The sequence below is a fragment of the Phyllobates terribilis genome, unplaced genomic scaffold, assembly GCF_046119375.1.
Source record: "Phyllobates terribilis strain yellow unplaced genomic scaffold, ASM4611937v1 Scaffold_56__1_contigs__length_8794411, whole genome shotgun sequence".
Classification (NCBI taxonomy): Eukaryota; Metazoa; Chordata; class Amphibia; order Anura; family Dendrobatidae; genus Phyllobates; species Phyllobates terribilis.
Window position 1 is genome coordinate 5,428,920 of NW_027362816.1, and position 26,506 is coordinate 5,455,425.

The 26,506-nt window shown below is 44.4% G+C and overlaps 2 protein-coding genes across 2 annotated transcripts in view; one reads left to right on the forward strand and one right to left on the reverse strand.

Annotated features, from left to right (window-relative positions):
- The window catches only part of LOC141192260 (uncharacterized), a 34,439-nt gene extending 7,965 nt beyond the window's left edge, over positions 1-26,474 (reverse strand). Inside the window, exons 1-4 of the mRNA XM_073661760.1 lie at positions 26,445-26,474; positions 12,214-12,337; positions 12,033-12,130; positions 11,744-11,834 (exon numbers count right to left, since the gene is read on the reverse strand). Coding sequence (XP_073517861.1) covers positions 11,744-11,834; positions 12,033-12,130; positions 12,214-12,337; positions 26,445-26,474 — 343 coding nt within the window. The remainder of the gene's footprint in view (positions 1-11,743; positions 11,835-12,032; positions 12,131-12,213; positions 12,338-26,444) is intronic.
- Positions 1-26,506, forward strand: part of LOC141192245 (uncharacterized) — a 152,592-nt gene that overhangs the window by 57,728 nt on the left and 68,358 nt on the right. The gene's annotated exons all lie outside the window — the stretch shown is intronic.

The window sequence follows — 26,506 nt, forward strand, 5'->3', positions numbered from 1 at the left end:
CGCAAAGGAAGGAGTGACATTTTGGAACACAAACTTTGATGGAATGGTCTGCGAGTGTCATGTCGCATTTGGAGAGCCTCTGATTTGCCTAAACAGTGGGAAACTTCTACAAGTGACCCGATTTTGGAAATCTGACCCCTGAGGGAACTTATCTAGATGTGTGATGAGCACCTTGTACACACAGGTGCTTCACAGAATTTTACTTTGACCAGTAAAAATGAAAAAATATATATTTTTCCCACAAAAATGTTTTAACCACAATTTTTTTTTCATTTTCACAAGAATATCAGGGGAAAATGGACCCCAAAATGTGTTGTGAAATTTCTCCTGAGTTTGCCAATACCACATATGTGGAAGAAAACTACTTTTGAGGCACAGTGCAAAGCTCAGAAAGGAAAAATTGCCATATTGGATTTCAGATTTTGCTGGACTGGTTCGAAGGTGCCATATCACATTGGCAGAGCCCCTGAGGTGCCAGAACAGTAGAACTCCCCTCCGTAAGAGACCCCATTTTACAAACTAAACCGCTCAATGAATTCATATAGGGGTGCAGTAATCATATGGACACCACAGGTGGGTCACAGAATTTAATACTATTGGGCAGTAAAGAAAAAATAATTACATTTTTCCCACTAAAATTTTGTTTTAGACTCAGATTTTACATTTTCACACTGGGAATGGGTAAAAATTGTACCAAAATGTATCCCACAATTTCTGCTCAATGTTGAAATACATTGAGCAAGACTCCATATAAAGAGCACCTAAGAACTCGAAGAGCAGAATCCCCCCATTTTGGAAAATATACCTCTTTGGGAATTTATCTACAGGTGTAGTGAAGATTTTGACTCCATGGGTTTTTTCCAGAAACAAGCAGCAGTGGATGTTGCTGAGTGAAAATTGCAAACTGCCGTTGTAGTGCCCAGTACGTTGCAGTGCCCAGTACATTGCAGTGCCTGTATATTGCACCTAGATCATGCTTCTGGAGACATGCACCCGTAAATTAGGTTGACTCTCTTCGCTACAGAAACGCCAAACATATGGACACTAACCGCAGTTTTGGCACACTGTGGTGCTCACTCAGAAGGGAGGGGAGCCTTTGAATATCGGAGAGCAGAATTTGCTGAATTTCTTTTGGGGGGGCGAGGAGCCATTTCACTATTCCAGAGCCTCTGTGCTACCAGAGCTACTACTACTGTGCTACTTTTATGCACACCTAAATAGACAGGACACTGCCGAATCATAGGCAAGACTGCATTCACAGTGCGCCGAGAGTTCTGTCTGAATCACATATTTCAGAGATTTACATGGAAACCTTGGTATAAGTGCTCAGCGCAGGATAAATGTGAGCCGAGCTTTACGGCAATCTTTGAGAGGCAGAATAAACAAATCAGCAGCAGATGAAGAATTGGTTTTATTTATTTTTTACACCGTTCATCGTGCAGCATGAGTGACTAGACGACATTATATTTCGGGTTGGTGCGATTACAGCAATACCATGTTTATATAGTTTTTTTAAGTTTGGCTTTTGTCACACACTAAAAGATTATTTTTTTTGCAAAAACTAGTATTGCCATATTTTGAAAGCTATAATTTTTCCATATTTCTGCTGACAGAGTCATGCATGGCTTATTTTTTGCGGAACGAGTTGATTCTTTTATTGGTACCATTTTTGGGCACATAACATTTTTTGATCACTTTCTATTGCAATTTTTGGGAGGCAGAATCAATGAAAACCAGAAATTCTGGAATTGTTTTTTTCTTTTTTTTAATGTTGTTCCGCATGTGGTAAAATTGATAAGGCAGGATTATTCTTCGGGTCAGTACGATTACAGCGATACCACATTTATTTCTTGTTTTTTATGTTTTGGCGCTTTTATACAATAAAAACTATTTTATAAAACAAAATATTATTTTTGCATCACTTTATTCTAAGAGAGCTATAACTTTTTTATGTTTCCACTGAAGGAGCTGTATGGCAGATTGTTTTTTGCAGGACAAGATGACGTTTTCAGAGATACCATATTTATTTACATTTATATTTTTGATCACTGTGAAGAAACGGCACCAGGGGGGCCCCGCAGAATCCCGCTGTCGTCGCTTCTTCCGGTGGATACACAGCCCGCCACTCGCCTGACGTCACACTACGCCAGACAAAGCACATGATACGGATCTACCCTTTGCACCATGACGTTCCGCACCCCCCACAAGGATGCGTAAGGTCAGATCGGCACAGTTCTACACTGTCACCTCCTGTCCACGCGGGTACAGAGAGGCACCAAGGAGTGGGACAAGGTGGTCCACTCAGATGCTGACGTGGCCCCACACTCTTGATAGGCTGAGAGGCTCTTTCACTACTCCAGTGAAGCAGAGCCTTGTTGGCCTGGATAGAGCTGCCACCAGTTTCTATTTGATATAACAGACTTCTATCGAGCTAGAAACCAGCCCGGTAGCGCATTCGTCGGCCCAAACAACCGACGTAAAGTTTGTGTTTCGAGATAAAAGGACAGCCCAAGATTAAATTATATATTTAATCGCCATAAGGGCTCACTAAACAATCTACTATATACATCAGGGTTATATATACAGTGGTCAGAGTTACAAATACAAAAGCATGGTACATCAAGCACAACAGATCTTAAAGTCAATTACCATGGAAAGCATGGCTTGGGGATTGGGCGACCACATGGGGAAGAAAGTGTGCCCTGTTTGGTTGCTGGACTTGTCCCTCACATCTGCATGTCACGAGCTGCCCCAGGGAAAAGACAATAGGTTTTTGCTACACAGACCTTGCAACTCTCTGGAAACTCCCACTACCTGCCCCCTGTTCAGCCCAAGTCTCCACTCCCTGTTCCTTCCTGGCTAAGAGACTCCCAGAACTAACATGGCCCATACCTCCATACTGGATGGTCCCAGGGAACCGGTTCTAGTGTTAACTTACCCGGCTGGGCCCCTGTGGGTACCAAACACAGCAGTTGTAGGAGGTTCCAAAAGGCTGGGACGTGTATCTCCTCATCCCTACATGCTAGAGTGGACTAGGATGCAGTCTGGCATTCGCTATCTTCCCCTGAGCTAAAAATCCATTTTGTGAAGAGCTGGGACATATAGTTCTTCCACAGCTCGGTATTGAAGTATAGTACCTTACACAACATAGCACATGTTGAGAACAAAGAGGATCTCGGCAGGGAGCCAGCCTGTCAGCTCAGCTCACAGCTGCCAGGGGAGGGGGATTTCTCACCCCCCTTTGTTGGCTGCAAAGGAATTCAAGAAAGTCAGATTACACTATGCCTGAGGACCTGACAACCAGGGCACATGTGATTATTCTAGAATATTCTTCACAATCACATTTTACTCCACTTTTTGTTCGGCAGTATGATGATAAAACATAATTTTTTGCCTTGTTTTTATTTTTTTTTGCGGTGTTCAATAAAGGGGTTAACTGGCAGGAAGTTTTATAGGTTGGGTCGTTCCAGATGCAGCAATACCAATTATGTGTATTTTATTTGTTTATTTTTTTTTATCATAAAAATATTTATGTACAAAACATATCTTTTTATTATTTTGTGTTTTTTTTTTATATTTTTACAGTTTTTTTTACTTTGTCCCACTATGAAACTTTCACTTTTTGCAATCTAATCGCTTATAAAGAATAGCAATAATAGCTTTGCTATGCTTTACAAACCGTCAGCGCTGCACTGGCAGACAAACTTGCTCTGGGCATGGTGTAACAAGTTTGCTAGCTCTGATGACACGGATGTCGTCATGATGACATTGGTTCAGCATGGCACGGGGGGCGCCTATTGGAGAGCAGAGGGGGCTCCCTCCTAAATTCTGGGATGGATATCAATAGCAGCTGTGAGAGGCTAAAGTAGCAGGAGCGGTGCACTGAGTGCCGGGTGTCAGCTGTCAAAACAGTTATTAACTAATTGCAATAAGGAAAATGATCCCTAACTCAAGATTCTCTATTAATATATAACATTTATTTACCAATAACAATAAAAGAAAAATTGTGCAATTTTTAAATTACAGTGACTGTGTGGTCTTTATATAGTCTTGATGTAAAGCTATATTATTATCTTTTCCAACTTATCGCCTATATTCATTGATAATGAACACATCCACTAGAGGACGTCTCCTACTAGTTTGACGTTGTCTCACTGCCAAAATGTATGATTTTTTTAAAGTATGATTGTTTTGCACATTCTGCACTTTAATATTATATTTTATATTGGAGTTGTTGTGCATGCACTATTCACTTTATGTATTATATCTCATACATCACGTTGCACTTTTTTTTTTATCATGTTTAACCATTGCACTATTCACTTTACGAATTGATCTAATGAACACCCACCTATGCATTTCTTGAATTTTTCTTTCATATATTTTGCACATTTAAGTGTCCCTTATCTTATAATTGCACCATAATGTCTATTCTTCAGGCAGTTATGTACGTGATGAATTCTTCTCAAATGCATTCAGTTTATTTGTATCATTCGCTCACTCTTTTGACATATTTGGGCTGGTTTCCCTGGCTACTTGTCCTGCTCTGCCTCTCTCCTCCCGCATTGTGTTTACACTTGTGGGCGGGCGAGGGGTGATGCGGGTTTATCCCCTCCTTCCTGGCCGGGTTGCTATGGCCTGCGTGTCCCTCTTTCCTCTCCCCGCCCACATTCGGATCTAGTGCGTGGGTGGTATGAGGTGGCTTGGGTCACAGGTCCTGTGTTCTGTGCCAGCTGGGCTTCTGTGGTTACGCGTCCCGGCTTTGCCTCTCCCCGCCTGCACTGTGGTCACGTGTGTGGGAGGGCGGAGGTGACAGATCGCCATGGCAACGCGTCCCTACCTTGTCTCTCCCCGTCCACATCAGGATTTCTTCCGATGTGGGCGGGCGGAGGTGACGTGGGACGCCGACCCTGGTTGTTCCGGCGTGGGATACAAGGGACGTGAACATCTCAAACACCGGTCATTGGTAAGCCATGATATATAAACCTTCTCCTGACACCTTTACATCACCCCTCAGTGGAAGCTGCACGCGAAACGCGCATCAGGGGTGTCCCATTGGTAGTCACACAGGTCACCTTATCTCGTCACATTTTAGGTATACTCTGGGCCTTTTCTTTACTTGGATTCATCCATATAACATATTTCAGGCAGACATTCAATTCTTTTTACCTAAGTTCCTGTGTCACCACATTTGTGTGTTGTTAAGAACACACCGATTCCTTGCTATATTTTATTTGACTCGCTCAGGTCAGTTGTATATCACTGTTTGGTTTACTGCATAAGGATATCTCCTTTGTTAGGATTCATTGCCACCATTGAATTCAGTCATTTATTTATAAGCATGAATATGTAGACCATGCATAGTGTTTTTTTTGGGAATCATTGTCTATGACTATGATTGCAGCATTTTTTCTTTCATGATGCTGTTGGTGTCCAACATTCTTCCTGAGTGATGTTGCCTATGTCTGATACTCTCTTTTTACCAGTAATGTATTGTGTTAGTTGTGTTAATAAACAGTCTTATGTTTGGCTTATACTCCTGTGTATTTATTATGATTTTGTAATCTTCTAATCCCAGGGGGTAGGTGGATCCTCCAGGTTGTAAGTTCTATAGAAAAGGGCTTTCAATGCACAAAGTCATTCGAACAGTTTTGGGTAGAGGACAATGTTGTGTTCTAGAGGCAAAATGGTGATCATACGATTGTGATATGGCCGGACTACACCACCGATAAAGCAGCCACAGCCGGTGACTGAGAATAATCTGTAAATGTTTTGGATTTTCAGATGATTATGAATTTCAGAAATACCTTATGACAGTTTGTTTCTAGTACTTTATGTTTTTGTCTGATATTTGTAGTTTTTATTTTTATGTGTTTAAGCTGTAGTACACACTGATGACGGTCTTGAGGACCGAAACGTTTGTACCTGTGTTGGACTGCAATTAAATACTTTAAAATTATGCCTGTTTGATTGCCAAGTTTCATTTGCCTTTTGTATGGTTTTAGACCCTACTTGCGCACCTATTCCAGCAGTGCTGCAGTTTTCTACACTATTATCTACTCCAGTACGTAAGCACGCTGAAGTGTCATGTCCTCTTCCACGTTCTCGTATAACGTTGAGGAAACATCCAATATCATTGCACAATCTAACCTATCATGTGATTTCTTAAAAGTCCCTCCGAAGGAGACAAGAGGATGGAACTTAAAGCGAGAATTACGCCACCTCACCAGCATTGAGTTGCATTGTGCCACATTGACGGAATACTTGAGAGTGCAAAGGATCCCAAGGAGATTGAGGGTCCCAATTCGTCCAACCCTTTTTAGCGATCAGTCTGAGCACTGCATAAAATTTGAACATATACTTAATAAATGCTCTTTCGATATTATTACCCTAAGAATTGACTACTTACAGAAGGCTATTGTATCTACCAAGGAACCGGTAAAAAATATTGAAACTCAGCTTGCCGCTATCTCTACAGAAGAACTCATCACTCTACAAAACAAAATCAAGATGAGAATCGACGAGATACGGAGAGCAAGAAAAGGAATAAGTTTGCGAGATACCGAAGATTATGAGCAAGATAGATACACCTCAAGAAATTATGCTCCCAGATTTGCCAAATCCACTACAGATCCTTCTACCTCCGGTTCGGACACAGGCAGGAGGGACCCTTTCACCACTTCTGCTCGTTTTTTAGATCAACGAAAAAGATATTCCCAACGCAGAAGAACCGAAGAGGTGGCCAACACAAGCGGAAACACAGACTTCATCCGAGTGACCAGCTCCCAGGCACACAGCACCGTTGGTGGTAAATATCTCCTCTAGGACTTTGAGTATTAACCCCTTCTGTAGTACAGAAAGTTGTGCATCTTTTTGTCCCACTAACAAGTACAACACATTCAATCTTGATATGGAGTTACAGCATTTTTGTCGCTCACTACGCCTTAGGACACACTTTACCAATGACACACTAGGCAATACCTTGTCTGTTCCTTCTACCCTCTCTGATGTTAATACCTCCATCACGGCGCCAGTCTCAGCCTATGCCCCAAAAGTGCATACAGACCTCCACATGACTCACGTGCGCTTGAGACCTTCATTGGTTTCGTGGATAGTGCCTTTCAGGACTTACATTCCAAGGTAGACAAAGGGCTGCTTCATTACCAGTCCAATCTTTCTCCCCTTGACCTTCAAGCCCTCAGAAGCCTTAAGGAAGAGAGTAATCTTATCATCAAACTGGCATACAAAGGGGACACCATAGTAGTGATGTATAAAGGGGATTACCTCCTGGTAGTCAATAGACAACTTAACAATAACTCCACATACCAACGACTACCCCATGACCCAACACACAAAGTCAGGACTGCAATAGCATCTGTGTTGGAACATTTTCTCGCCAGAGGAGTGATTGATAGTAAGGCACGTGATTTTCTTACTAAGCAACATCCTATCACACCTGTCTTTTATGTACTCCCCAAAATTCACAAAAGCCTTGACCATCCTCGCGGTCGTCCTATAGTAACCTCAACAGATTTGCTTCTTTAACCTTTATCAATTTTTCAATTGGACCGCAGAGTGAAGGCAAAAGGGCCAACAAGTGCTAAGGATCTCTGAGATCTCCTTCAAGATTGTTGGAAGACCATTTCCGGTGACTACCTCTTGAAGCTCATCAAGAGAATGCCAAGAATTTGCAAAGCAGTCATCAAAGCAAAAGGTGGCTACTTTGAAGAACCTAGAATATAAGACATAATTTCAGATGTTTCACTTTTTTGTTAAGTATATAATTCCACATGTGTTCATTCATAGTTTTGATGCCTTCAGTGTGAATGTACAATTTTCATGGTCATGAAAATACAGAAAAATCTTTAAATGAGGTGTGTCCAAACTTTTGGTCTGTACTGTACGTGCTGTACACAGTCTATTGCTTGAGTCACAGACAGATCACCTTATCATTGAACTTTGCATTGAACTCCTGACCTTAGTTCTTAACAAAAATTATTTCTTGTTTCAAGATACTTACTTCCTACAGACTAAAGGGACAGCGATGGGCTCTGATGTGCCCCCCCCCTTATGCAAACTGTTATATGGCCACCTTTGAGGCCCTAGTAGCTTACTCCAATCCACTCTTTCGTAATCACTCCATCGCATGGAAACATTACATCGATGACATTTTTTTGCATAGCGGGTGCCCACCGGAATCTCTAAATGAGTTCTATGACCTTTTGAACTCCTCATGGACAGACCTTGGCTTTACCATGACTCACAGTTCTCATCAAATCAGTTTCCTGGATACCATGGTCCTCAAGGACCAACGAGGATTACTAACCACTAACATACATAAAAACTACCGATCTAAACGGTCTCTTACACTTTACGAATAATCACGCTTTACAAATGAAACGGTCAATTCCAAATTCCAAATCCCAGCTCCAGCAAGTAAATAGGATAGTGAGCAATCATCAATTATGCTCAGAGAGGCTACAGGAAAAGTGCCACAAATTTGAGAAAAGGGGCTATTCCCCCGAAATCCTACACCAACATAACACACCTTCAGCCCACACCCGTCCTAAACCCATGAACCGGATTCTGTTTGTCCACACGTACCATCCGTTCGCATACATCTTGCACAAAACCATCCGGAGACATTGGAACATCCTACAATCCGCTTATCCCCACATCCCAGAGTTCCAACAACCATTTTTTCCGTGTTTCAAAAGGGCGCCCAGTCTCAAGGATTCATTACTTTGTGCCGACGTGAGCCCCACACATATAGGGGTCAAACAACGTTTTTTACTAATTCCTAAGAGGGGGACCTTCCCCTGCTTGCAGTGCCACCAATGCAACAACATCCTACATGGGAACACCATTTACCATCCCCATACCGGTAAACAATACCCGGTCACAGGGTATTTTACGTGTTACACCAACTTCGTAGTATACCTCATTAAATGCCACTGTGGTCTGGCATACATTGGTGAGATGACACAACCACAACCATAAGTCCACAATTAGATGTAAGAATCTACTACTACTCTTGCTACAACATTTCGTTACATTAGGCCATAACATATCTCAACTCAAGTTCCAGGTCATTGAACAGGTGCTTCCCACTATTCGCGGTGATCATGTATGCCTACTGAAGGGAGGCCTTTTGGATCCAAGAACTTCAAACCCTTACCCCCAGGGGGCTCAATATGGATTATGATTTGTTGTCATTCCTGTGATAATTTTAGGGAGAACTGTATAAGATGTACCACAATGTTGTCAGCCTTGAGTTTTCACTGTTGGAGTGTACATACAGTCATGGCCAAAAGTATTGAGAATGAGACAAATAGTAATTTTTCCAAAGTTTACTGCTTCATTTTTTGTAATAGCAATTTGCATATACTCCTGAATGTCAAAGAGTGATCAGCTTAACAGCAATTATTGTACTTGCAAAGTCAATATTTGCCCAGAAAATGAACTTTAACCCCCAAAACACATTTCAACATCATTGCAGTCCTGCCTTAAAAGGAGCAGCTAACATCGTTTTAGTGATTGATCCATTAACACAGGTGTGGGTGTTGATGAGGACAGGGCTGGCGATCAGTCATGATTAAGTAAGAATGACATCACTGGACACTTTAAAAGGAGGCTGGTTCTTGGTATCATTGTTTCTCTTCAGTTAACCATGGTTATCTCTAAAGAAACACGTGCAGCCATCATTGCACTGCACAAAAATGGCCTAACAGGGAAGAGTATCGCAGCTACAAAGATTGCACCTCAGTCAACAATCTATCGCATCATCAAGAACTTCAAGGAGAGAGCTTCCATTGTTGTCAAAAAGGCTCCAGGGCGCCCAAGAAAGACCAGCAAGCGCCAGGACCGTATCTTAAAACTGTTTCAGCTGCGGGATCGGACTACCAGCAGTGCCGAGCTTGCTCAGGAATGGCAGCAGGCTGGTGTGAGTGCTTCTGCACGCACTGTGAGGCGGAGACTCTTTGAGCAAGGGCTGGTTTCAAGGAGGGCAGCAAAGAAGCCACTTCTCTCCAGAAAAAACATCAGGGACCGACCGATATTCTGCAAAAGGTACAGGGAGTGGACTGCTGAGGACTGGGGCAAAGTAATTTTCTCTGATGAATCCCCTTTTCGATTGTTTGGGACATCTGGAAAACAGCTTATTCGGAGAAGAAAAGGTGAGCGCTACCACCAGTCTTGTCTCATGCCAACTGTAAAGCATCCTGAAACCATTCATGTGTGGGGTTGCTTCTCAGCCAAGGGAATCGGCTCACTCACAGTCTTGCCTAAAAACACAGCCATGAATAAAGAATGGTACCAGAATGTCCTCCAAGAGCAACTTCTCCCAACCGTCCAAGAGCAGTTTGGCGCCCAACAATGCCTTTTCCAGCATGATGGAGCACTTTGCCATAAAGCAAAGGTGATAACTAAATGGCTCATGGAACAAAACAGAGATTTTGGGTCCATGGCCTGGAAACTCCCCAGATCTTAATCCCATTGAGAACTTGTGGTCAATCATCAAGAGACGGGTGGACAAACAAAAACCAACAAATTCTGGCAAAATGCAAGCATTGATTATGCAAGAATGGACTGCTATCAGTCAGGATTTGGTCCAAAAGTTGATTGAGAGCATGCCAGGGAGAATTACAGAGGTCTTGAAGAAGAAGGGGCAACACTGCAAATACTGACTTGCTGCATTAACTCATTCTAACTGTCAATATAACCTATTGGTACTCATAATATGATTGCAATTATATTTCTGTATGTGATATAAACATCAGACAAACACTAATAAAAATCAGAGGCCAGCAGATCATGTGAAAATATAATTTTGGTGTCATTCTCAAAACTTTTGGCCATGACTGTATATGTGTTTTGAGATACAGTATTTGCATGTCATTTGAAGGATATTAATTTTCTTTCATTATCATGGTATTTATTTTGTATTCTTTATGTTGCAGAACGGCTTCTCCTTATTTTAATCACTGATTATTATCCTCCACTGCCCACAGGCTGATCCACTTACACCTGTTCGCCTCCTGTCACATTTCCAGGCTTATTATTCTTTTCTCCACTTCCGGGAACGTTACACCAGCGGTTCACCGTGATTGGTCTCCTGGGACATTAGGTCCCTCCCTCTGACCACATATACTAGGCTTTCTCCTCCCTTGACATGGCGACCTTAGGAACCAGCGGCGGATGCCACGTTTCACGCCTGTCATACTTCCTGCTCTCACTACTGGGTAGGTTTCTACATATATCTGCTGGTCCCTATTGGATAATTCCCTATGAGGCTGGTGTTCTTATGGCTGTTTGTCTCCCTAGATCCTGTGTTTCCACTGAGACACTGTGTGCCTTCATGCTTTCACCTTTAGCTATATTCCAAACAGTCTAGTAGGTCACACTTATTATACAGCCATTATGTGCTCTCTATTGTAATGTTTTGGATTTTCAGATGATTATGAATTTCAGAAATACCTTATGACAGTTAGTACCTTACGTACTTTTTATGTTTTTGTCTGATATCTGCAGTACATTCTGATAAAGGTCTTGAGGACCGAAACAATTGTACCTGTGTTGGACTGCAATTAAATACTTTAAAATTATGCCTGTTAGAGTGGCAAGTTTCATTTTCTATTTGAATGGCTTTGGACCATACGTCACCTATTCCAGCAGTGCTGCGGTTTTCTACACTATTATCTGAGAAGAATCTGTGACTTCTCTGCATTTAGTGGTCACTACTCACCTGGGAAGTCATATGTAAAAATCTCCTCTTTACACCGCTCATCACCCCTCACATATGTCTCTGTAGTATTAATATGGGTCAGATCTTCACCCTGAAACAAATACTGTAAAAGTCACAGACAGATTGAGAAGTCACATGTATGATCAGCTCTAATCCTGCCATATCCACTGCTCTCATTACACAAGTATAAAACATATAATACTGGTGGATAAAACAAGAGTGAGCACAAGACCTTCACAGCCGTCTACACATCATAGGAGAGATCTCATGACACCTTCTCTCCATCTACCTGATGATCCTGAAGAACATTGGGATCTTCTTGTTTACAGTCCTGTGGAAGACGAGGAAGGGGACATCTCTCTGGTGTTGTTCTCTTACTGGATAGATCTGGAGGAAACACATACAGGGACTGAATTCATTCTTTACATACAGATAATTATAGGCCGTGTGTATTTAGTCCTGTCTATTACCTGGTGATGTGAGGGGCTGGAGAACCTCCATCATGACGTCCTTGTACGGATCTTTGTGTCCTTCTAAATACTCCCACTCCTCCATGGAGAAATAGACGGCGACATCCTGACACCTTATAGGAACCTGACACATACAATGATACAGTCATCCCCCCGATCCCTACATAGGGTTACTGTATAATGTCCCAGCATTCCCAGCAGTGTCACCTCTCCAGTCAGCAGCTCAATCATCTTGTAGGTGAGTTCTAGGATCTTCTGGTCATTGATGTCCTCATGTATCAGGGGGTGAGATGGAGGCCCCGTGATTGGGCTCAGGGGTCTTCTCCATCTCTCAGACACAGGGTCCAGACAGCGCTCACTAGAGGTCTTCTTCACTACTGTGTAATCCTGGTTATGGAGAGACACATTAATAAATCTCACTCCAGACATTTCCAGAGTCCTCACCTCTCCAGTTCTGTCCATCTGTTATTCCCATAGATAAGAATGATGTAAGGTGACGTCATCAGAATCTCTCACCTCTCCAGTAAGCCGGAAGAGGATCTCTAGGGTAAGGTGTAATATCCTCTCCGCCATCTTGTACCTGTCCATATCCATGCTTAATGAGTGAATCAGAAAAATTTTCTTATTTAGGGGATCCGATATTGTAAAGACCTGAATAGGAAGATGATGAGCCAATGTAAATTCATAAAAATCTTGTGGAATAATTAGTGTTGAGCGAGCATGCTCGACACTGCTCGGTACTTGCCCGAGTATCACACTACTCGGGATGTTCGGCGAGCACCGAGCATTTCCGGGTTACTCGGGCGGGAGCTCGGGTTTCCGCCCTGCATGTTTGGCGCTCTTTACAGAGCCAATGAAAATGCAGGGATTGCCAGCCAGTCAGTGTAATGCCCCAGCCATGTTGGTTGTGGGCATTACCTTGATTGGCTAGCGGCACAGAGTCACCTCGAGTATTTAAAACCGGGCGCCGCCATCTTGGACACAGACGGCCGGGATCAAACAGTGTAGGGAAACTGCTGCTGAGCTAGGGAGAGATTTATAGTGCGAAATAGGTAGTTTAGGGTCTCTAAAGCCTGCCAAATCAAACCAACAGTCCTTCTCAGGACTAATATGTATCACAGATATCAGGAAGGCAGGCAGGCAGGCTCTATAGGAGACGCAGTGGTTATACCAGCAAACGCTGCATTACAGTCCTGTGTGATGCTGCTCAAATTGCTAGAATTAGCTCCAGGTCTCGGAGGCCAGGAAAAATCCTTTTTTTTCATCTAAATCCTCTTTTTTTTTTTTTCCTCCTTCACACTGTACAAATACCCATCTTATTAACCTTTTGGTGCCCCCCCCCAAAAAAAAAGAAAAAAAGTGTGTCTGTGACAGTTCAGACACAAATCTGTTTAAAAGAGTCTGGTGTAGGCCAGAGAAATAGAACTGTGGTTTTGCAGTTCCACGGTTCAAACCTCTGTGTTATCCACTTTTGGGCCATTTTTACCTAAAAAAAAAAACAGTTTGAGTGTGTCGCTCACTGTTCCGCTGCAAATATATCTATTTAAAAAAGTCTGGTATACCCCATTAAACAATAAGAGGTTTTGCCATTCCACGGTAAAAAATATCTATTATCCAGCTTTTGGTATGTTTTCCTTAAAGAAAAACAGTAATAGTTTCTCCCTGATTGTTCAGATTGTTTAAAAGAGTCGGGTGTAGGCCAGAGAAATAGAACTGTGGTTTTCCTCTTCCACGGTTCTAATCTCCATTTTGTTACCGTTTTTCCATTGATAGTGCGAGTGTAAGCTATTTTACTTCATTTACAATGGGCAAGGCGCGTGGCAAGGGAAGTGGAACTGGACGTTCTGGTGATGGTGCGTGCAGAGGACGGGGCCGTGGCCAAGGTGAAAATGTGCCACAACCAATAGCCACATATTCTCACTCCCAGTTCTTGACCGAATTACTAGGGAAGCACAGAACAACACCAGTATTGCGAACTGATCAGTGTGAACAGGTTATTAATTGGATAGTAGATAATACTTCCAGTTACCTGGGCACCACCACCTCCGGTCTGTCTTCCACACGGTCAAGTCTTAGTAGCCCTGAGTCTCGACTGCATACTCCTCCTCACCCTGATGCTCCTTCCTCCCACCATGCCGAGTGTCGTCAGACAGGAACTGATCCCACACTTGGACACTATGAAGAGCTGTTCACTGGTCCATTTCCAGATTTGTGCCCCTCGCCTGCTCCGCTTGAAGTGGTGGAAGAGGAGATCCCATGTAGCGATGCCCAAATATTTGAACAGCCAGGGCCACAGGAAGTCGACGCTGGGAAATTGTCACAAGAGGTGGACGATGACGAGACACAATTGCCAGGAAGTGAGGATATGGATCGTGGTGCGCAAGTGGCAGAGGAGGAGGTGGTGGATGATCTAGTAACTGACCCAACGTGGCAGGAGGACATGCAGAGCGAGGCCAGCAGCACACAGGGTGAGGGAGGCAGAGTACCCCAACAAGCAGGAAGAAGCAGTGTGGTGGCCGCACACAGAAGGCAGGCAACAGTTCCCCGTAACACCAACACGAGGGACGTTGCCAGTACAAACTGTAGGTCTTCCAGAGTCTGGAATTTTTTTAAAGACTCTGCTGATAACCCCAAAAAGGTCATTTGTACCACCTGCCATGCCAGCATCAGCAGGGGTGACAAAACTATCAGCCTGACCACCACCAGCATGATCAGGCACATGGCAGCAAAGCACCCGACTTTGTGGGGTGAACCCCAGGGTCCACGACCAGTGTCAGCGGGTGTCACCACTGCTTCTTCCGCTGTTGTGCGTGCAATAGAACCCCCTGTTGTGTGTGCAAGGCAATCCCTTGTCAATACACTGTGTTCCAAATTATTATGCAAAAAGTGTGTAGGAGTGATAAGGTAAGAATTTTTTTGTTTGTCAGTTAAACTCATTGATGGTGATGTGTGTCAGGGCTCTTTATATCACTGTAAGCAATTGCAGACACCTGTGCTAATTAGTTTGGCAGGTGTGTCCAATGAAAGGCAAGACTACTTAAGAAGGCTGTCTCACATTATTAAGCAGCCTACATTTTCTGCCAAAATGGGAAAAAAAGGATGTGTCGGCTGCTGAGAAGCAACAAATTGTGGAGTGTTTAGGTCAAGGCATGACTACAATCAACATTGCCAAGACACTTCATCCTGATCATCGCACAATCAAGAAGTATGTAGCTGATTCACAGTACACACGTGTGCGTGCCGATAAGGGAAAATTGAGGACTCTTTCCTACAGGCAAATACGTCAGGTTAAAAGAGCAGCGGCAAAAAAGCCTTGTCGTAGCAGCAGACAAGTTTTTGAAGCTGCTGGTGCCTCCAATGTCCCCCGAACAACAAGATGCAGGGTCCTTCAGAGGTTTGCAGCTGTGCGTAAGCCATCCTGTCGACCTCCTCTATCCACTGTACACAAGCAGAAACGGCTCCAGTGGGCCAAACAATACATGAAGACTGACTTCAAAACTGTTTTGTTCACCGATGAGTGCCGTGCAACGCTCGATGGTCCAGATGGATGGAGTGGAGAATGGCTGGTTGATGGACACCCCATGCAAACACGGCTACGGCGCCAACAAGGAGGAAGTGGAGTAATGTTTTGGGCTGGAATCATGGGGAGTGAGATTGTCGGCCCCTTTAGGATCCCTGAAGGGGTAAAGATGAACTCCATAATGTATGTTGAGTTTCTCAAACAGCACTTCCTGCCATGGTTCAAGAGGAAGAACCGTGCATTCCGCAGCAAGATCATTTTCATGCATGATAATGCACCGTCTCATGCTGCACATAACACATCTGCATCTCTGGCTATGGGCATAAAAGGGGACAAACTTATGGTGTGGCCCCCATGCTCCCCTGACCTCAACCCCATTGAGAACCTCTGGAGCATCATCAAAAGGTGTGTCTATGATGGCGGGAGGCAGTTCACATCTAAGCAACAGCTCTGGGAGAGTATTCTGTCCTCATGCAAAACAATTGAAGCAGAAACCATCCAAAACCTGACAAATTCAATGGACAAGAGAGTTCAGAAGCTCCTTTCGAACAAGGGGTCCTATGTGCAAATGTAACATCACCTAGAATAAAGTTTTGAGTTGAAAACTGTTTGATTTCAGTTTGTAATAACCTGCTAATGCTTATAATTTCAAAAATGACAATTTTTTTGTTCTTTATTAAAATGAAAAGGTTGAAAACTCTGCTGTGCATAATAATTTGGAACATGCATTTTGAGTGCAGTTTGAGTTTTTCATTTTTTAAAAAATATACTGTTATCATAGGCAGTTTGTACAAAAACCTTTCAATTGTACTCTAATAGTTATTTGACTGGAAAATTACAATGACTGCAATTCATAAAGGTAATTTGGGAAAATCTGAGAAAATATTATTTGCATAATAATTTGGAACACAGTGTACTGCATGCAAAGATGCCCTCTCCTCTCAGTCTTCACTTGTTATGGCAGTTTCTCAAGATACAGCATCAACGTCCACGTCCCACCGCAGCGTTCAATTGTCCATATACCAGACCTTTGAACGAAAGCGCAAATTTGCAGCCAACACCCCCCCAGGCCACAGTCGTAAATTCGCACATTTCACGACTGCTTGTATTGGAAATGCTGCCTTTTAGGCTGGTGGAGACGGAATCCTTCCGCAACCTTATGGCGATGGCCGTCCCTCGGTACTCTGTCCCCAGCCGACACTATTTTGTCCAGTGTGCCATCCCCGCACTACACAAGCACGTGTCCTAAAACATCTGCCGTGCCCTCAACAACGCAGTTACTGGGAGAGTCCACCTGACAACGGACACGTGGACAAGTGCTTGTGGCCAGGGACGGTACATCTCCCTGACGGCACACTGGGTAAACATAGTGGAAGCCGGGACCCAGTCGGACCTTGGGACGGAACACATCCTCCCCACACCGAGGATTGCGGGACCTATGTCAGTCAGAGTTGCCCCCACAGTGTACAGCTCCTGCGCATCATCCTCCATCTCAGACATCACCACATGAGTTACAAGCTGGAAGCACTGCAGTACTGCCTCCGCCAAGCGGCTACAGGCTGTGCTGAAACTCATAAGCTTAGGTGAGAAACCTCACACTGCTTGTGAGTTGTGGACAGCTGTGAAAGAGCAGGCAGATCTGTGGCCGAGACCGCTGAACCTACATCCAGGCATGGTCGTGTGTGACAATGGCCGTAACCTGGTGGCGGCTCTGAGGCGAGGCGAGATCACACACGTACCATGCCTGGCTCACGTGCTTAACCTCGTGGTTCAGCGGTTTCTTAAATCGTACCCCGAGTTGCCAGATCTGCTTGTCAAAGTACGCCGCCAGTCAGCTCATTTTCGCAAGTCGGCTACAGCTCCCGCCGCCCTTGCTGTGTTGCAGCAGCGTTTGCAGCTTCCGTCACACCGACTGGTGTGTGATGTCCCCACACATTGGAACTCTACCCTCCACATGTTGCAAAGGATTTGTGAGCAGAAGAGAACAGTTGGGAGTACCAGCTGCAACAAGGCCATCGATATTCAGGTCAGACTCCACACAAGACCTCAGGAGTGGACCTGGATGTCTGACATATGTACCATACTGACAAACTTTGAGGAGTCCACCAAGATAGTGAGTGGCGATGACGCCATCATTAGCATCAGCATTCCACTTGTCTGTCTTTTGCAACGCTCTCTGCAGAGAATTAAAGAGGAGGCATTGCAGCCAGAGTATGATGAGATGGATCAAGAAGCCGTAGCGATCGATTACACACAGCCAAGCCTCATCTCATCCCAACGTGCATTGGGGGACAATGAGGGAGATGAGGAGGAGGAGGAGGAAGAACAGGAGCTGGTATCATGCGCTGTAGACGGTAGTACCTGTACAACTGTAATACCGTCGGTTCAGCGTGGGTGGCCTGAAGACAGGGGGGAGGAGGAGGAGGAGGAGGAGAGCATGGTCAGTCGTCATCTTGGTGAGGACACGGAAGTCTTGCCCGTTACCAGTGTGGCACGCATGGCTGACTTTATGTTACGCTGCATTAACCGTGACCCTCGCGTTGTCAAAATGTTGGGTGACAGTCATTACTGGTTGGTGACACTTTTAGACCCGCTACAAGGAGAACTTTCACTCTCTTATTCCTGAGGTGGAGAGGTCTTCAAAAATGGGGCAGTACCAGAAGGCCCTTGCTGCAGAACTGTTAAAAAAATTCCCATCTGAACACGCTAGCAGCAGAGGTCACAGTTCATTGCCCAACCAAGGCGTACAGGTGAGAGAGACGCAACTCCAATTCAGCAGAGACAGGGGAACACTGTCAACATTCTGGGTGAGTTTTCTCAGACCCTCCCTTCGGACAGGCCCTGAGGCGTGGGGTACTCTCACAAGGAGTAGAAAGTTTCAAAAGATGGTGAGGGAGTACCTTGCCGACCGTACCAGCGTCCTCTGTGATTCCTCTGTGCCTTTTAATTATTGGGTATCCAAGCTGACTTGGAATGAACTCACTCTGTACGCCTTGGAGGTCCTGGCCTGCCCTGCCGCTAGCGTGTTATCGGAGCGTGTTTTTAGTGCCGCTGGTGGAATTATAACTGATAAGCGCACTCGCCTGTCAACTGACAATGCTGACAAGCTGACCCTTATCAAAATGAACAAGGGCTGGATTGGGCCAGACTTCTCATCACCACCAAATGACAGCAGAGTAACAAAGTCAAATCCACTGTGTTATTTAGGGAGGTGTATTCACATGCACCGCTTAACACCCACACATGGGTATACGCTTCCTCATTTCGGCTGTTTTATGCTCTTCTCCTTATCCTCAGCCTCCTCCACCACTATACCACCAGGGTGACCGTGGTCCGTGTTGCCAGCATTGCAAGTTCCTCCGTCCTTATTTTTGGCAGCTTTTGCTTGGAAGTCATAAGCAAAGACTATGGGAGACCCACTCCCCAATAATGGGAATAATGTTTTTAAGATGCTGTACTGTATGGCTCTTGTAAGGGTCATTAAAACCGTCTTGTTAAGCTACTGTGACCTCCACCACTTTTCCAAGGGGCATTAAAACGGTCTTGTTAAGCTACTGCAACCTCGACGTCTCTTCCAAGGGGCATTAAAACCGTCTTGTTAAGCTACTGTGACCTCCACCACTTTTCCAAGGGGCATTAAAACTGTCTTGTTAAGCTACTGCAACCTCGACATCTTTTCCAAGGGGCATTAAAACTGTCTTGTTAAGCTACTGTGACCTGCACATCTCTTCCGAGGGGCATTAAAACTGTCTTGTTAAGCTACTGCGACCTCCACGTCTCTTCCGAAGGGCATTAAAACTGTCTTGTTAAGCTACTGCGACCTCCACGTCTCTTCCAAGGGGTATTAAAAGCGTCTTGTTAAACCACTCTAACCTCCACGACTCTTCCAACGGGCATTGCATTTCCTCCTAATTTTTGGCAGCTTTTGCTTGGAAGGCATAAGCAAAGACTATGGGAGACCCACTCCCCAATAATGGGAATAATGTTTGTAATATGCTGTACTGCATGGCTCTTGTAAGGGGCATTGCAAGTTCCTCCGTCCTAATTTTTGTCAGCTTTTGCTTGGAAGGCATAAGCAAAGACTATGGGAGACCCACTCCCCAATAATGGGAATAATGTTTGTAATATGCTGTACTGCATGGCTCTTTAAGGGGCATTGCAAGTTCCTCCGTCCTAATTTTTGGCAGCTTTTGCTTGGAAGGCATAAGCAAAGACTATGGGAGAGCCACTCCCCAATAATGGGAATAATGTTTGTAATATGCTGTACTGTATGGCTCTTGTAAGGGGCATTAAAACCGTCTTGTTAAGCTACTGTGACCTCCACCACTTTTCCAAGGGGCATTAAAACTGTCTTGTTAAGCTACTGTGACCTCCATGTCTCTTCAAAGGGGCATTAAAACCATCTTGTTAAACCACTCTGAACTCCACAGCTCTTCCAAGGGGCATTGAAATGTTATTTTAATTACCTCTAACCTCCACGACTCTTCCAACGGGCATTGCATTTCCTCTTAATTTTAGTCAGCTTTTGCTTTTCAATGCAAAGGCGAAAACTAAGGGAGACCCACTCCCCAATAATGGGTAGAAGGTTTTTAGTATGCTGTAATCCACGTCTGTTTCAAGGGACATTGCAGTTTCTCATAATTTTTGGAAAGCCTTCCATTCACTGCTTAGGCCAACAGTGTACAGGAGACCCAGTTGCTATAAATGGAAAAAACAGTTTAGTTAAGGCCCTGTGACCTCCATGTCACTTCCAAGGGGCATTGGAGTGCCTCGAAAATTTTGGTAGGCATTGCACTCACTGTATGCCCTATAACTGTGTAGCTGAACCGCTCCTTTTGGTACAGAAACATATCCTACAAGACATGTGTGGTTGACTGGCCTGATATTGATGTGAATTGTCCCTGTTCCTCCTGCTTTTTCTCCTTTGCCACCACCTCATCCATCATTTATCACCTGAAGCTTTGTTTTATAGAACTGGGATAGTAGCAGGAAAACATCCAGCAATCCTCGGAGGAGGAGGGATATGCGCCAAAACGCTGACCACGTCAGGCCTAGCCGCTACTACATACATGAGCTTGCATTCCAATAAAACAAAGCAGATGCTAACTTCTATCATTATCATCATGCTCCTCACCTTGGCACTCTCAACTCCCCTGATGGAGAAGCCAGGGCCCACCGGAGGAGTCTGGTTCTCTGGTGGGCTCGTCCAATGCTGCCCTAAAGCAGGCCAGGCTAAGAAAAGTGTGGGGGAAGTTCCCAGGAGAAATAGGGGTGGCTGGGGACCGTTTATGGACACCCAGCCGCCCCCAGCCGGCTGGGGACCGAGCGTGGACACCCGGCCGCCGGGCGGCTGGGGACTGAGTATGGATACCTCGCTGCCGAAGCAGCCATGAGGTAGTGGCCAGCTTCGGCCTCCTCCAAACTAAAAGGTCCCATTTCAAATGCAAGCTAGCAGTATGGTATTGCAGCCTGCGGGTGGGTGGTTGGCTGCATATTTGCGCTTGCATTACAAGGAATGGGGGAGGTACAATTGAACACTGCCCTGGGACAAGGACTTGCACGAGGATAGTTGCAAGTCTGCATCTTCTGATGCGGCAAGGATCACTTCTGATGGGCACACTTTTAGGCAGTGACCTGGGAGTCAGAGATGCTTCCAGGGGTCTTCCCCATGCTGTTCCCATGTCTTTTCAGCACTGTATGCATGTGTCACACAGCACATGGCCAGATAAGGTTGTAAAATGTTAAAATGACATTTCCCGGTGAATATATTTGTCACAGTTGAAAGCAATACAAAAGTGCAAAAACGCATAAAAAATGCTACTTGTGAACATAGCCCAAGGTGTGGAGGAGTATTTTTGGTTATTTATTTTACCTTATACACAAGTCTTTACCCTGGAAAGGAAATTCCTTAACATATTTCACAGGAAAACCGTTTCAGTTTCGTTTTTGAACGTTTTATTGTGAGCCCGTAAAAGTGGCTTAATACCTCTGACCACGTTGTTGACAGCAGTGACCTGGGGGTCAGATATGCTTCCTGGGGTGATCCCCATGCTGTCCCCATGTGTTTTGAGCACTGTCACTATCATTTTGGGCACTTTTTAGGCTTTCTACAGACTGCTGGGGGTGCCGCCTCAAAAATGCTCGGGTCTCCCATAGACTAACATTGGGCTCGTTGCTCGGGTCGAGCATCCGAGTATCACGGTGAGCTCGGCCCGAGTTTCGAGCACCCGAGCATTTTAGTGCTCGCTCAACAGTAGTAATAATACAATCACTGGAGATAATAAGGGAAACATATGAGATTTACTATTTTCTACTATTTTGTTTTCTTCTTTACATCTAGTAATAAAACCTATATATTTTAGGCCACAGACAACAAGCAGATTCTTCCTCGCAGTCTGCAGCTGAATACCTTTCTCATAGACTCATCTTCCATAAAGCTAATTCTCGTCTCATTTACCAACAGTGGAATCGGCATTAACAATACTGCAGGAGATATTCATTACACGTGACATGAGAAATAACTACTTCATGATGAGGACGACATTTTGATCTTCAACTACGGCTTTAGAAACATATTTGGCCAGAGTCCTTTCACTGACTACATCACCACCAGCCGTCTATATGAATGTTTTCCGTCTTTTCTAGACTGTAATCTTCTATCATGTTAGATCTCAGGTCTGATTCACACAAAGAAGTTTGAGACATTTATAAAAGCTTGTTTGTAAGAACACCAAGACAGGAGGTATTTGATGCCAAATTCTCCATGTACAATGTATTTTATAGGTCGACCATGACAGCACCACGAGAGAGGGAATCCGCCCACCAAGGACAGGAAACCTACAGGCTTAAAAGGGGGCGGCCCTCCCTCTCGCCTCAGTTTGGTTTCCTGTCCTTGATGGAGGAAGCCGGTCACAGGCGACGGGAGGCAGCTACCTGGTCTTCTCCATCTACCTTCTATAAGCACTATAGACTAGATCTGGGTGCTTCGTCTGACCTCACATTTGGGAGAAGGGTGCTCCAAGCGGTGGTCCCTCCCTAGAATCTTCATCTCTGCAATTCTCTCGTGGTGCTGTCATGGTCGACCTATAAAGAGATTAGTTACTTACCGGTAATGGGATTTCTCGGAGACAATGACAGCACCCTTATATTCCCCTTCTTCACCCCTTTTTGGGAGCACTTCTTATCTGTTTTCATTCTTTATTCTCACACATTGGTGTTGTAAGAAAATGTATATACTGTTTGTTTCATGATTATGTTGCTATGTCTACTAACCGGGCGGTCCTCTCAATGCTCTGTAATCCAAACTGAGGCGAGAGGGAGGGCCGCCCCCTTTTAAGCCTGTAGGTTTCCTGTCCTTGGTGGGCGGATTCCCTCTCTCGTGGTGCTGTCATGGTCGACCTAGAAAATACATTGTACATGGAGAATTTGGCATCAAATACCTCCTGTCTTGGTATTCATTTCTCCGAGAAATCCCATTACCGGTAAGTAACTAATCTATTTTTTTCTCCTGATAGGATAGGATTTTTTTTAGCATTTTCATGTAGGTTTCCATATATTACATGAAAAACACCCCCAAAAAATAAAATTGGGGATGGAGGTACTGTGGGAGCATTATACAGTGTGTGGGTTGATGGCGGTACTAGGGGAACAGTATACGGTGTGTGGGGGCCAAGAAAGGGGCACTGTACTATGGGAGCAATACATGATTCATTCACAAAAACACCCTAAACATAACATTTTTAAAAAAAAAAACAATTTGTGAATCTTCAGGTAAATCACTATGTAACCATTTGATTAGAGCTGCTACTATTAAGCTAAAGTGTCTAAAAAGATTTTCTTTCAAATCCATAAAGGTGCACTTTTCCATGTTTTTCATGCCAGAACTGTTGGAGGATTATTAAAGGTGATAGTTTTCCCACCAATTAGAAGGGACACCTGTGGATATTGGTGGTTTTTACCTGCTACATTTCTGGTGTGATTTACTCCGTAAAGTGCCCTTGTGTTAAAGGGGTTGTCCACTACTTTATATGATCCCCCAATGCATTCCCCCGGGGCCCATAAGTGTTTCTCTAAATACTCTGTGGTGCCTTTTCTGCCTGTGAGTGGCGCTATCACTGGCCGCTCACAGGCATCACATGACCCCTGGCTGCAGCCGGCTCTGACATCCGCTCATGTCACGTCAAGTTCCGCTGCAGCAGGTGGTACTCACTTCTACGTTTCACGGTGGACGCTGGGCTGTGGCATTGGTTACCCAGCACGTCACACCCGGCATCCACCGCACGCTCTTCCTCTCCTCATTCACTGGGAAAGCAATCGGGGGATGCTGGGTGTGACGCACGGGGTAACCCCGCCCACAGCCAAGCATCCACCGCGGGGAGCGCGTCACTGATGTCACGCCTCACTTGACGTGACATCAATGACGGGTCACGTGATGCCTCTGAGTGGCCAGCGGTAGCGCCGCAAGGAGGCAGAAAAGGCACCGCAAGGTATTTACAAAAACATTTCTGGGCCCCGGGGGGGTACATTGGGGGGTTCATATAAAGTAGTGGACAAATTCTTTAAAGTGGACATTGGACAAACGTCACAATCAATTACAATCAGACTGAAGGAACATTGCTTCTCTGTTCGGCTCTATGATTCTAGGATGAAATCCACTGCGGCCACTGCAAGAAAAAGCATAAAGAAGAGCAGACGTTTGGGGAGACCACGGTGGCCAGACATTTCTCGGAGATGGTGATAAAAGTTCTGTTCTCCGATGGTCGGTGTTAGAAGAGACGACCGCAGCGGATTCACAATCACAACGCAGTAAACTTCTACTGAGACGAGTTCTGGATTTACTCCCTGGAATCACTTCCTCCCAAAGGGTTAAATGACGTCTGTAACTTCAACTTCTTTCTGTGAAGCTTCTTCTCTGAACTTTATTCCTTTGTTGTCTGTCGAGGAGTTGTTTTCTAAAAATATATATTTGTGTTTTTTTTCTTTTAGTTTACTGGGTTAGTAATGGGGGTGCCTGATAGACGCTTCTACAATACTAACTCTAGGGATTGATACCAGCTGAAAATACACAGCTGACATAAACCCCAAAAATATTACCCTGGTTGCCAACATACCAGGGCAATTAGGAAGAGGCAGGCAAAGTGCCAAAATTTGTCGCATCTAATGTGATTTGCCAATTCTGGGGCTGCTGCGGACTGGTATTTTTAGGCTGGAAGGGGCCAATATCCATGGACCTTCCCAGCAGGATAATATCAGCCCCCAGCTGTCTGATGTACCTTAGCCGGTTATCAAAAACAGGAGGGCGTGGGTGGGGGGGACTCCATGTCATTTTTTTAAATTCATTATTTATTTACTAGGTTTAACCCCTTCATGACAGGAGCATTTTCCATTTCTGAGTTTTCGTTTTTGCTCCCCTTCTTCCCAGAGGCATAGCCCTTTTATTTTTCAGTCAATATGGCACATGTGAGGGCTTATTTTTTGCAGGAAGAGTTGTACTTTTAAACGCCATTACTAGTTTTACCATACCGTGCACTGGAAAACGGGAAAAAAATTCCAAGTTCAGTGAAATTACAAAAAACATGCAATTCCACAGTTGTTTTTTGTTCTTTTTTCTTTCCACATTAACATAATGCTAAAATTGACTTGTCATTATTATTCTCCAGGTCATTACGAGTTTGTAGACACCAACATTTCTAGGTTCTTTTTATTTAAGTGGTGAAAAAAAAATTCCAAAGTTTGCTAAAAAAAAAAAAAAAAAAATTGAGGGTCTCGAAAAATGGCGCCATTTTTCGAGACCCGCAGTGTCTCCACTTTTCGGGATCTGGGGCCGGGTGAGGGCTTATTTTTGGTCGTGCCGGGCTGATGTTTTTATTGATACCATTTTGGGGTAGATCCGATGTTTTGATCGCCCGTTATTGATTTTATTGCAATGTTGCGGCGACCAAAAAAATGTAATTCTGGCGTTTGGAATTTTTTTCTTGTTATGCCGTTTACCGATTGGATTAATTATTTTTTTTATATTGATAGATCGGGTGATTCTGAAATATACACAAATATGTGTATATGGGGTTTATTTTTTATTATTTTATTTTGAATGGGGCCAAAGGGGGTGATTTAAACTTTTAAAAAACTTTTTTTTTTTTTTTTTTTTAAACTTTTTGCTTGCTTCTATAGTCTCCATAGGAGACTAGAAGCAGCAACTGTCCGATCGCCTCTGCTACATAGAGGTGATGAGCAGATCACCTCTATGTAGCAGAAATGCTCCTGTGCTATGAGCACCGACCACTAGGTGGCGCTCATAGCAATCTTTACCTGACAACCACAGGGGTCTGCTGCAGACCCAGGGCTGTCATGCCCACCCATCAGTGACCCACGATCACGTGACGGGGTCACCGATGGGTGGGGTAAGTAACGGGCTTCCGGCGCGGCGCTGTTAATGAGATTGACAGCAGCATTTAACTAGTTAACAGTCGCAGGTGGATCTGTAATAATCAGCTGACATGTGCTCGGTCCAGTGCGGGCTCAGCGCCGGAGACCCCGCTGAACCGGCCTTTCTGACGTGGTGCGTACTATTACTGACCACGTCGGAAAGGTGTTAAAAAAGGTGAAATACACCCTTTAGTGCCACATGGAAGGCAACTTTATAATATTTAGAAGGGAGATGACATTAATCTAAGCACTCCTTCCTATAACAACTCTCCTTGAACTACCGTACTTTCTGAGGACAGTGGGCCGAGCATCGCATCGCTGGGTCTTCTGTAAGACCCAATAACTAGT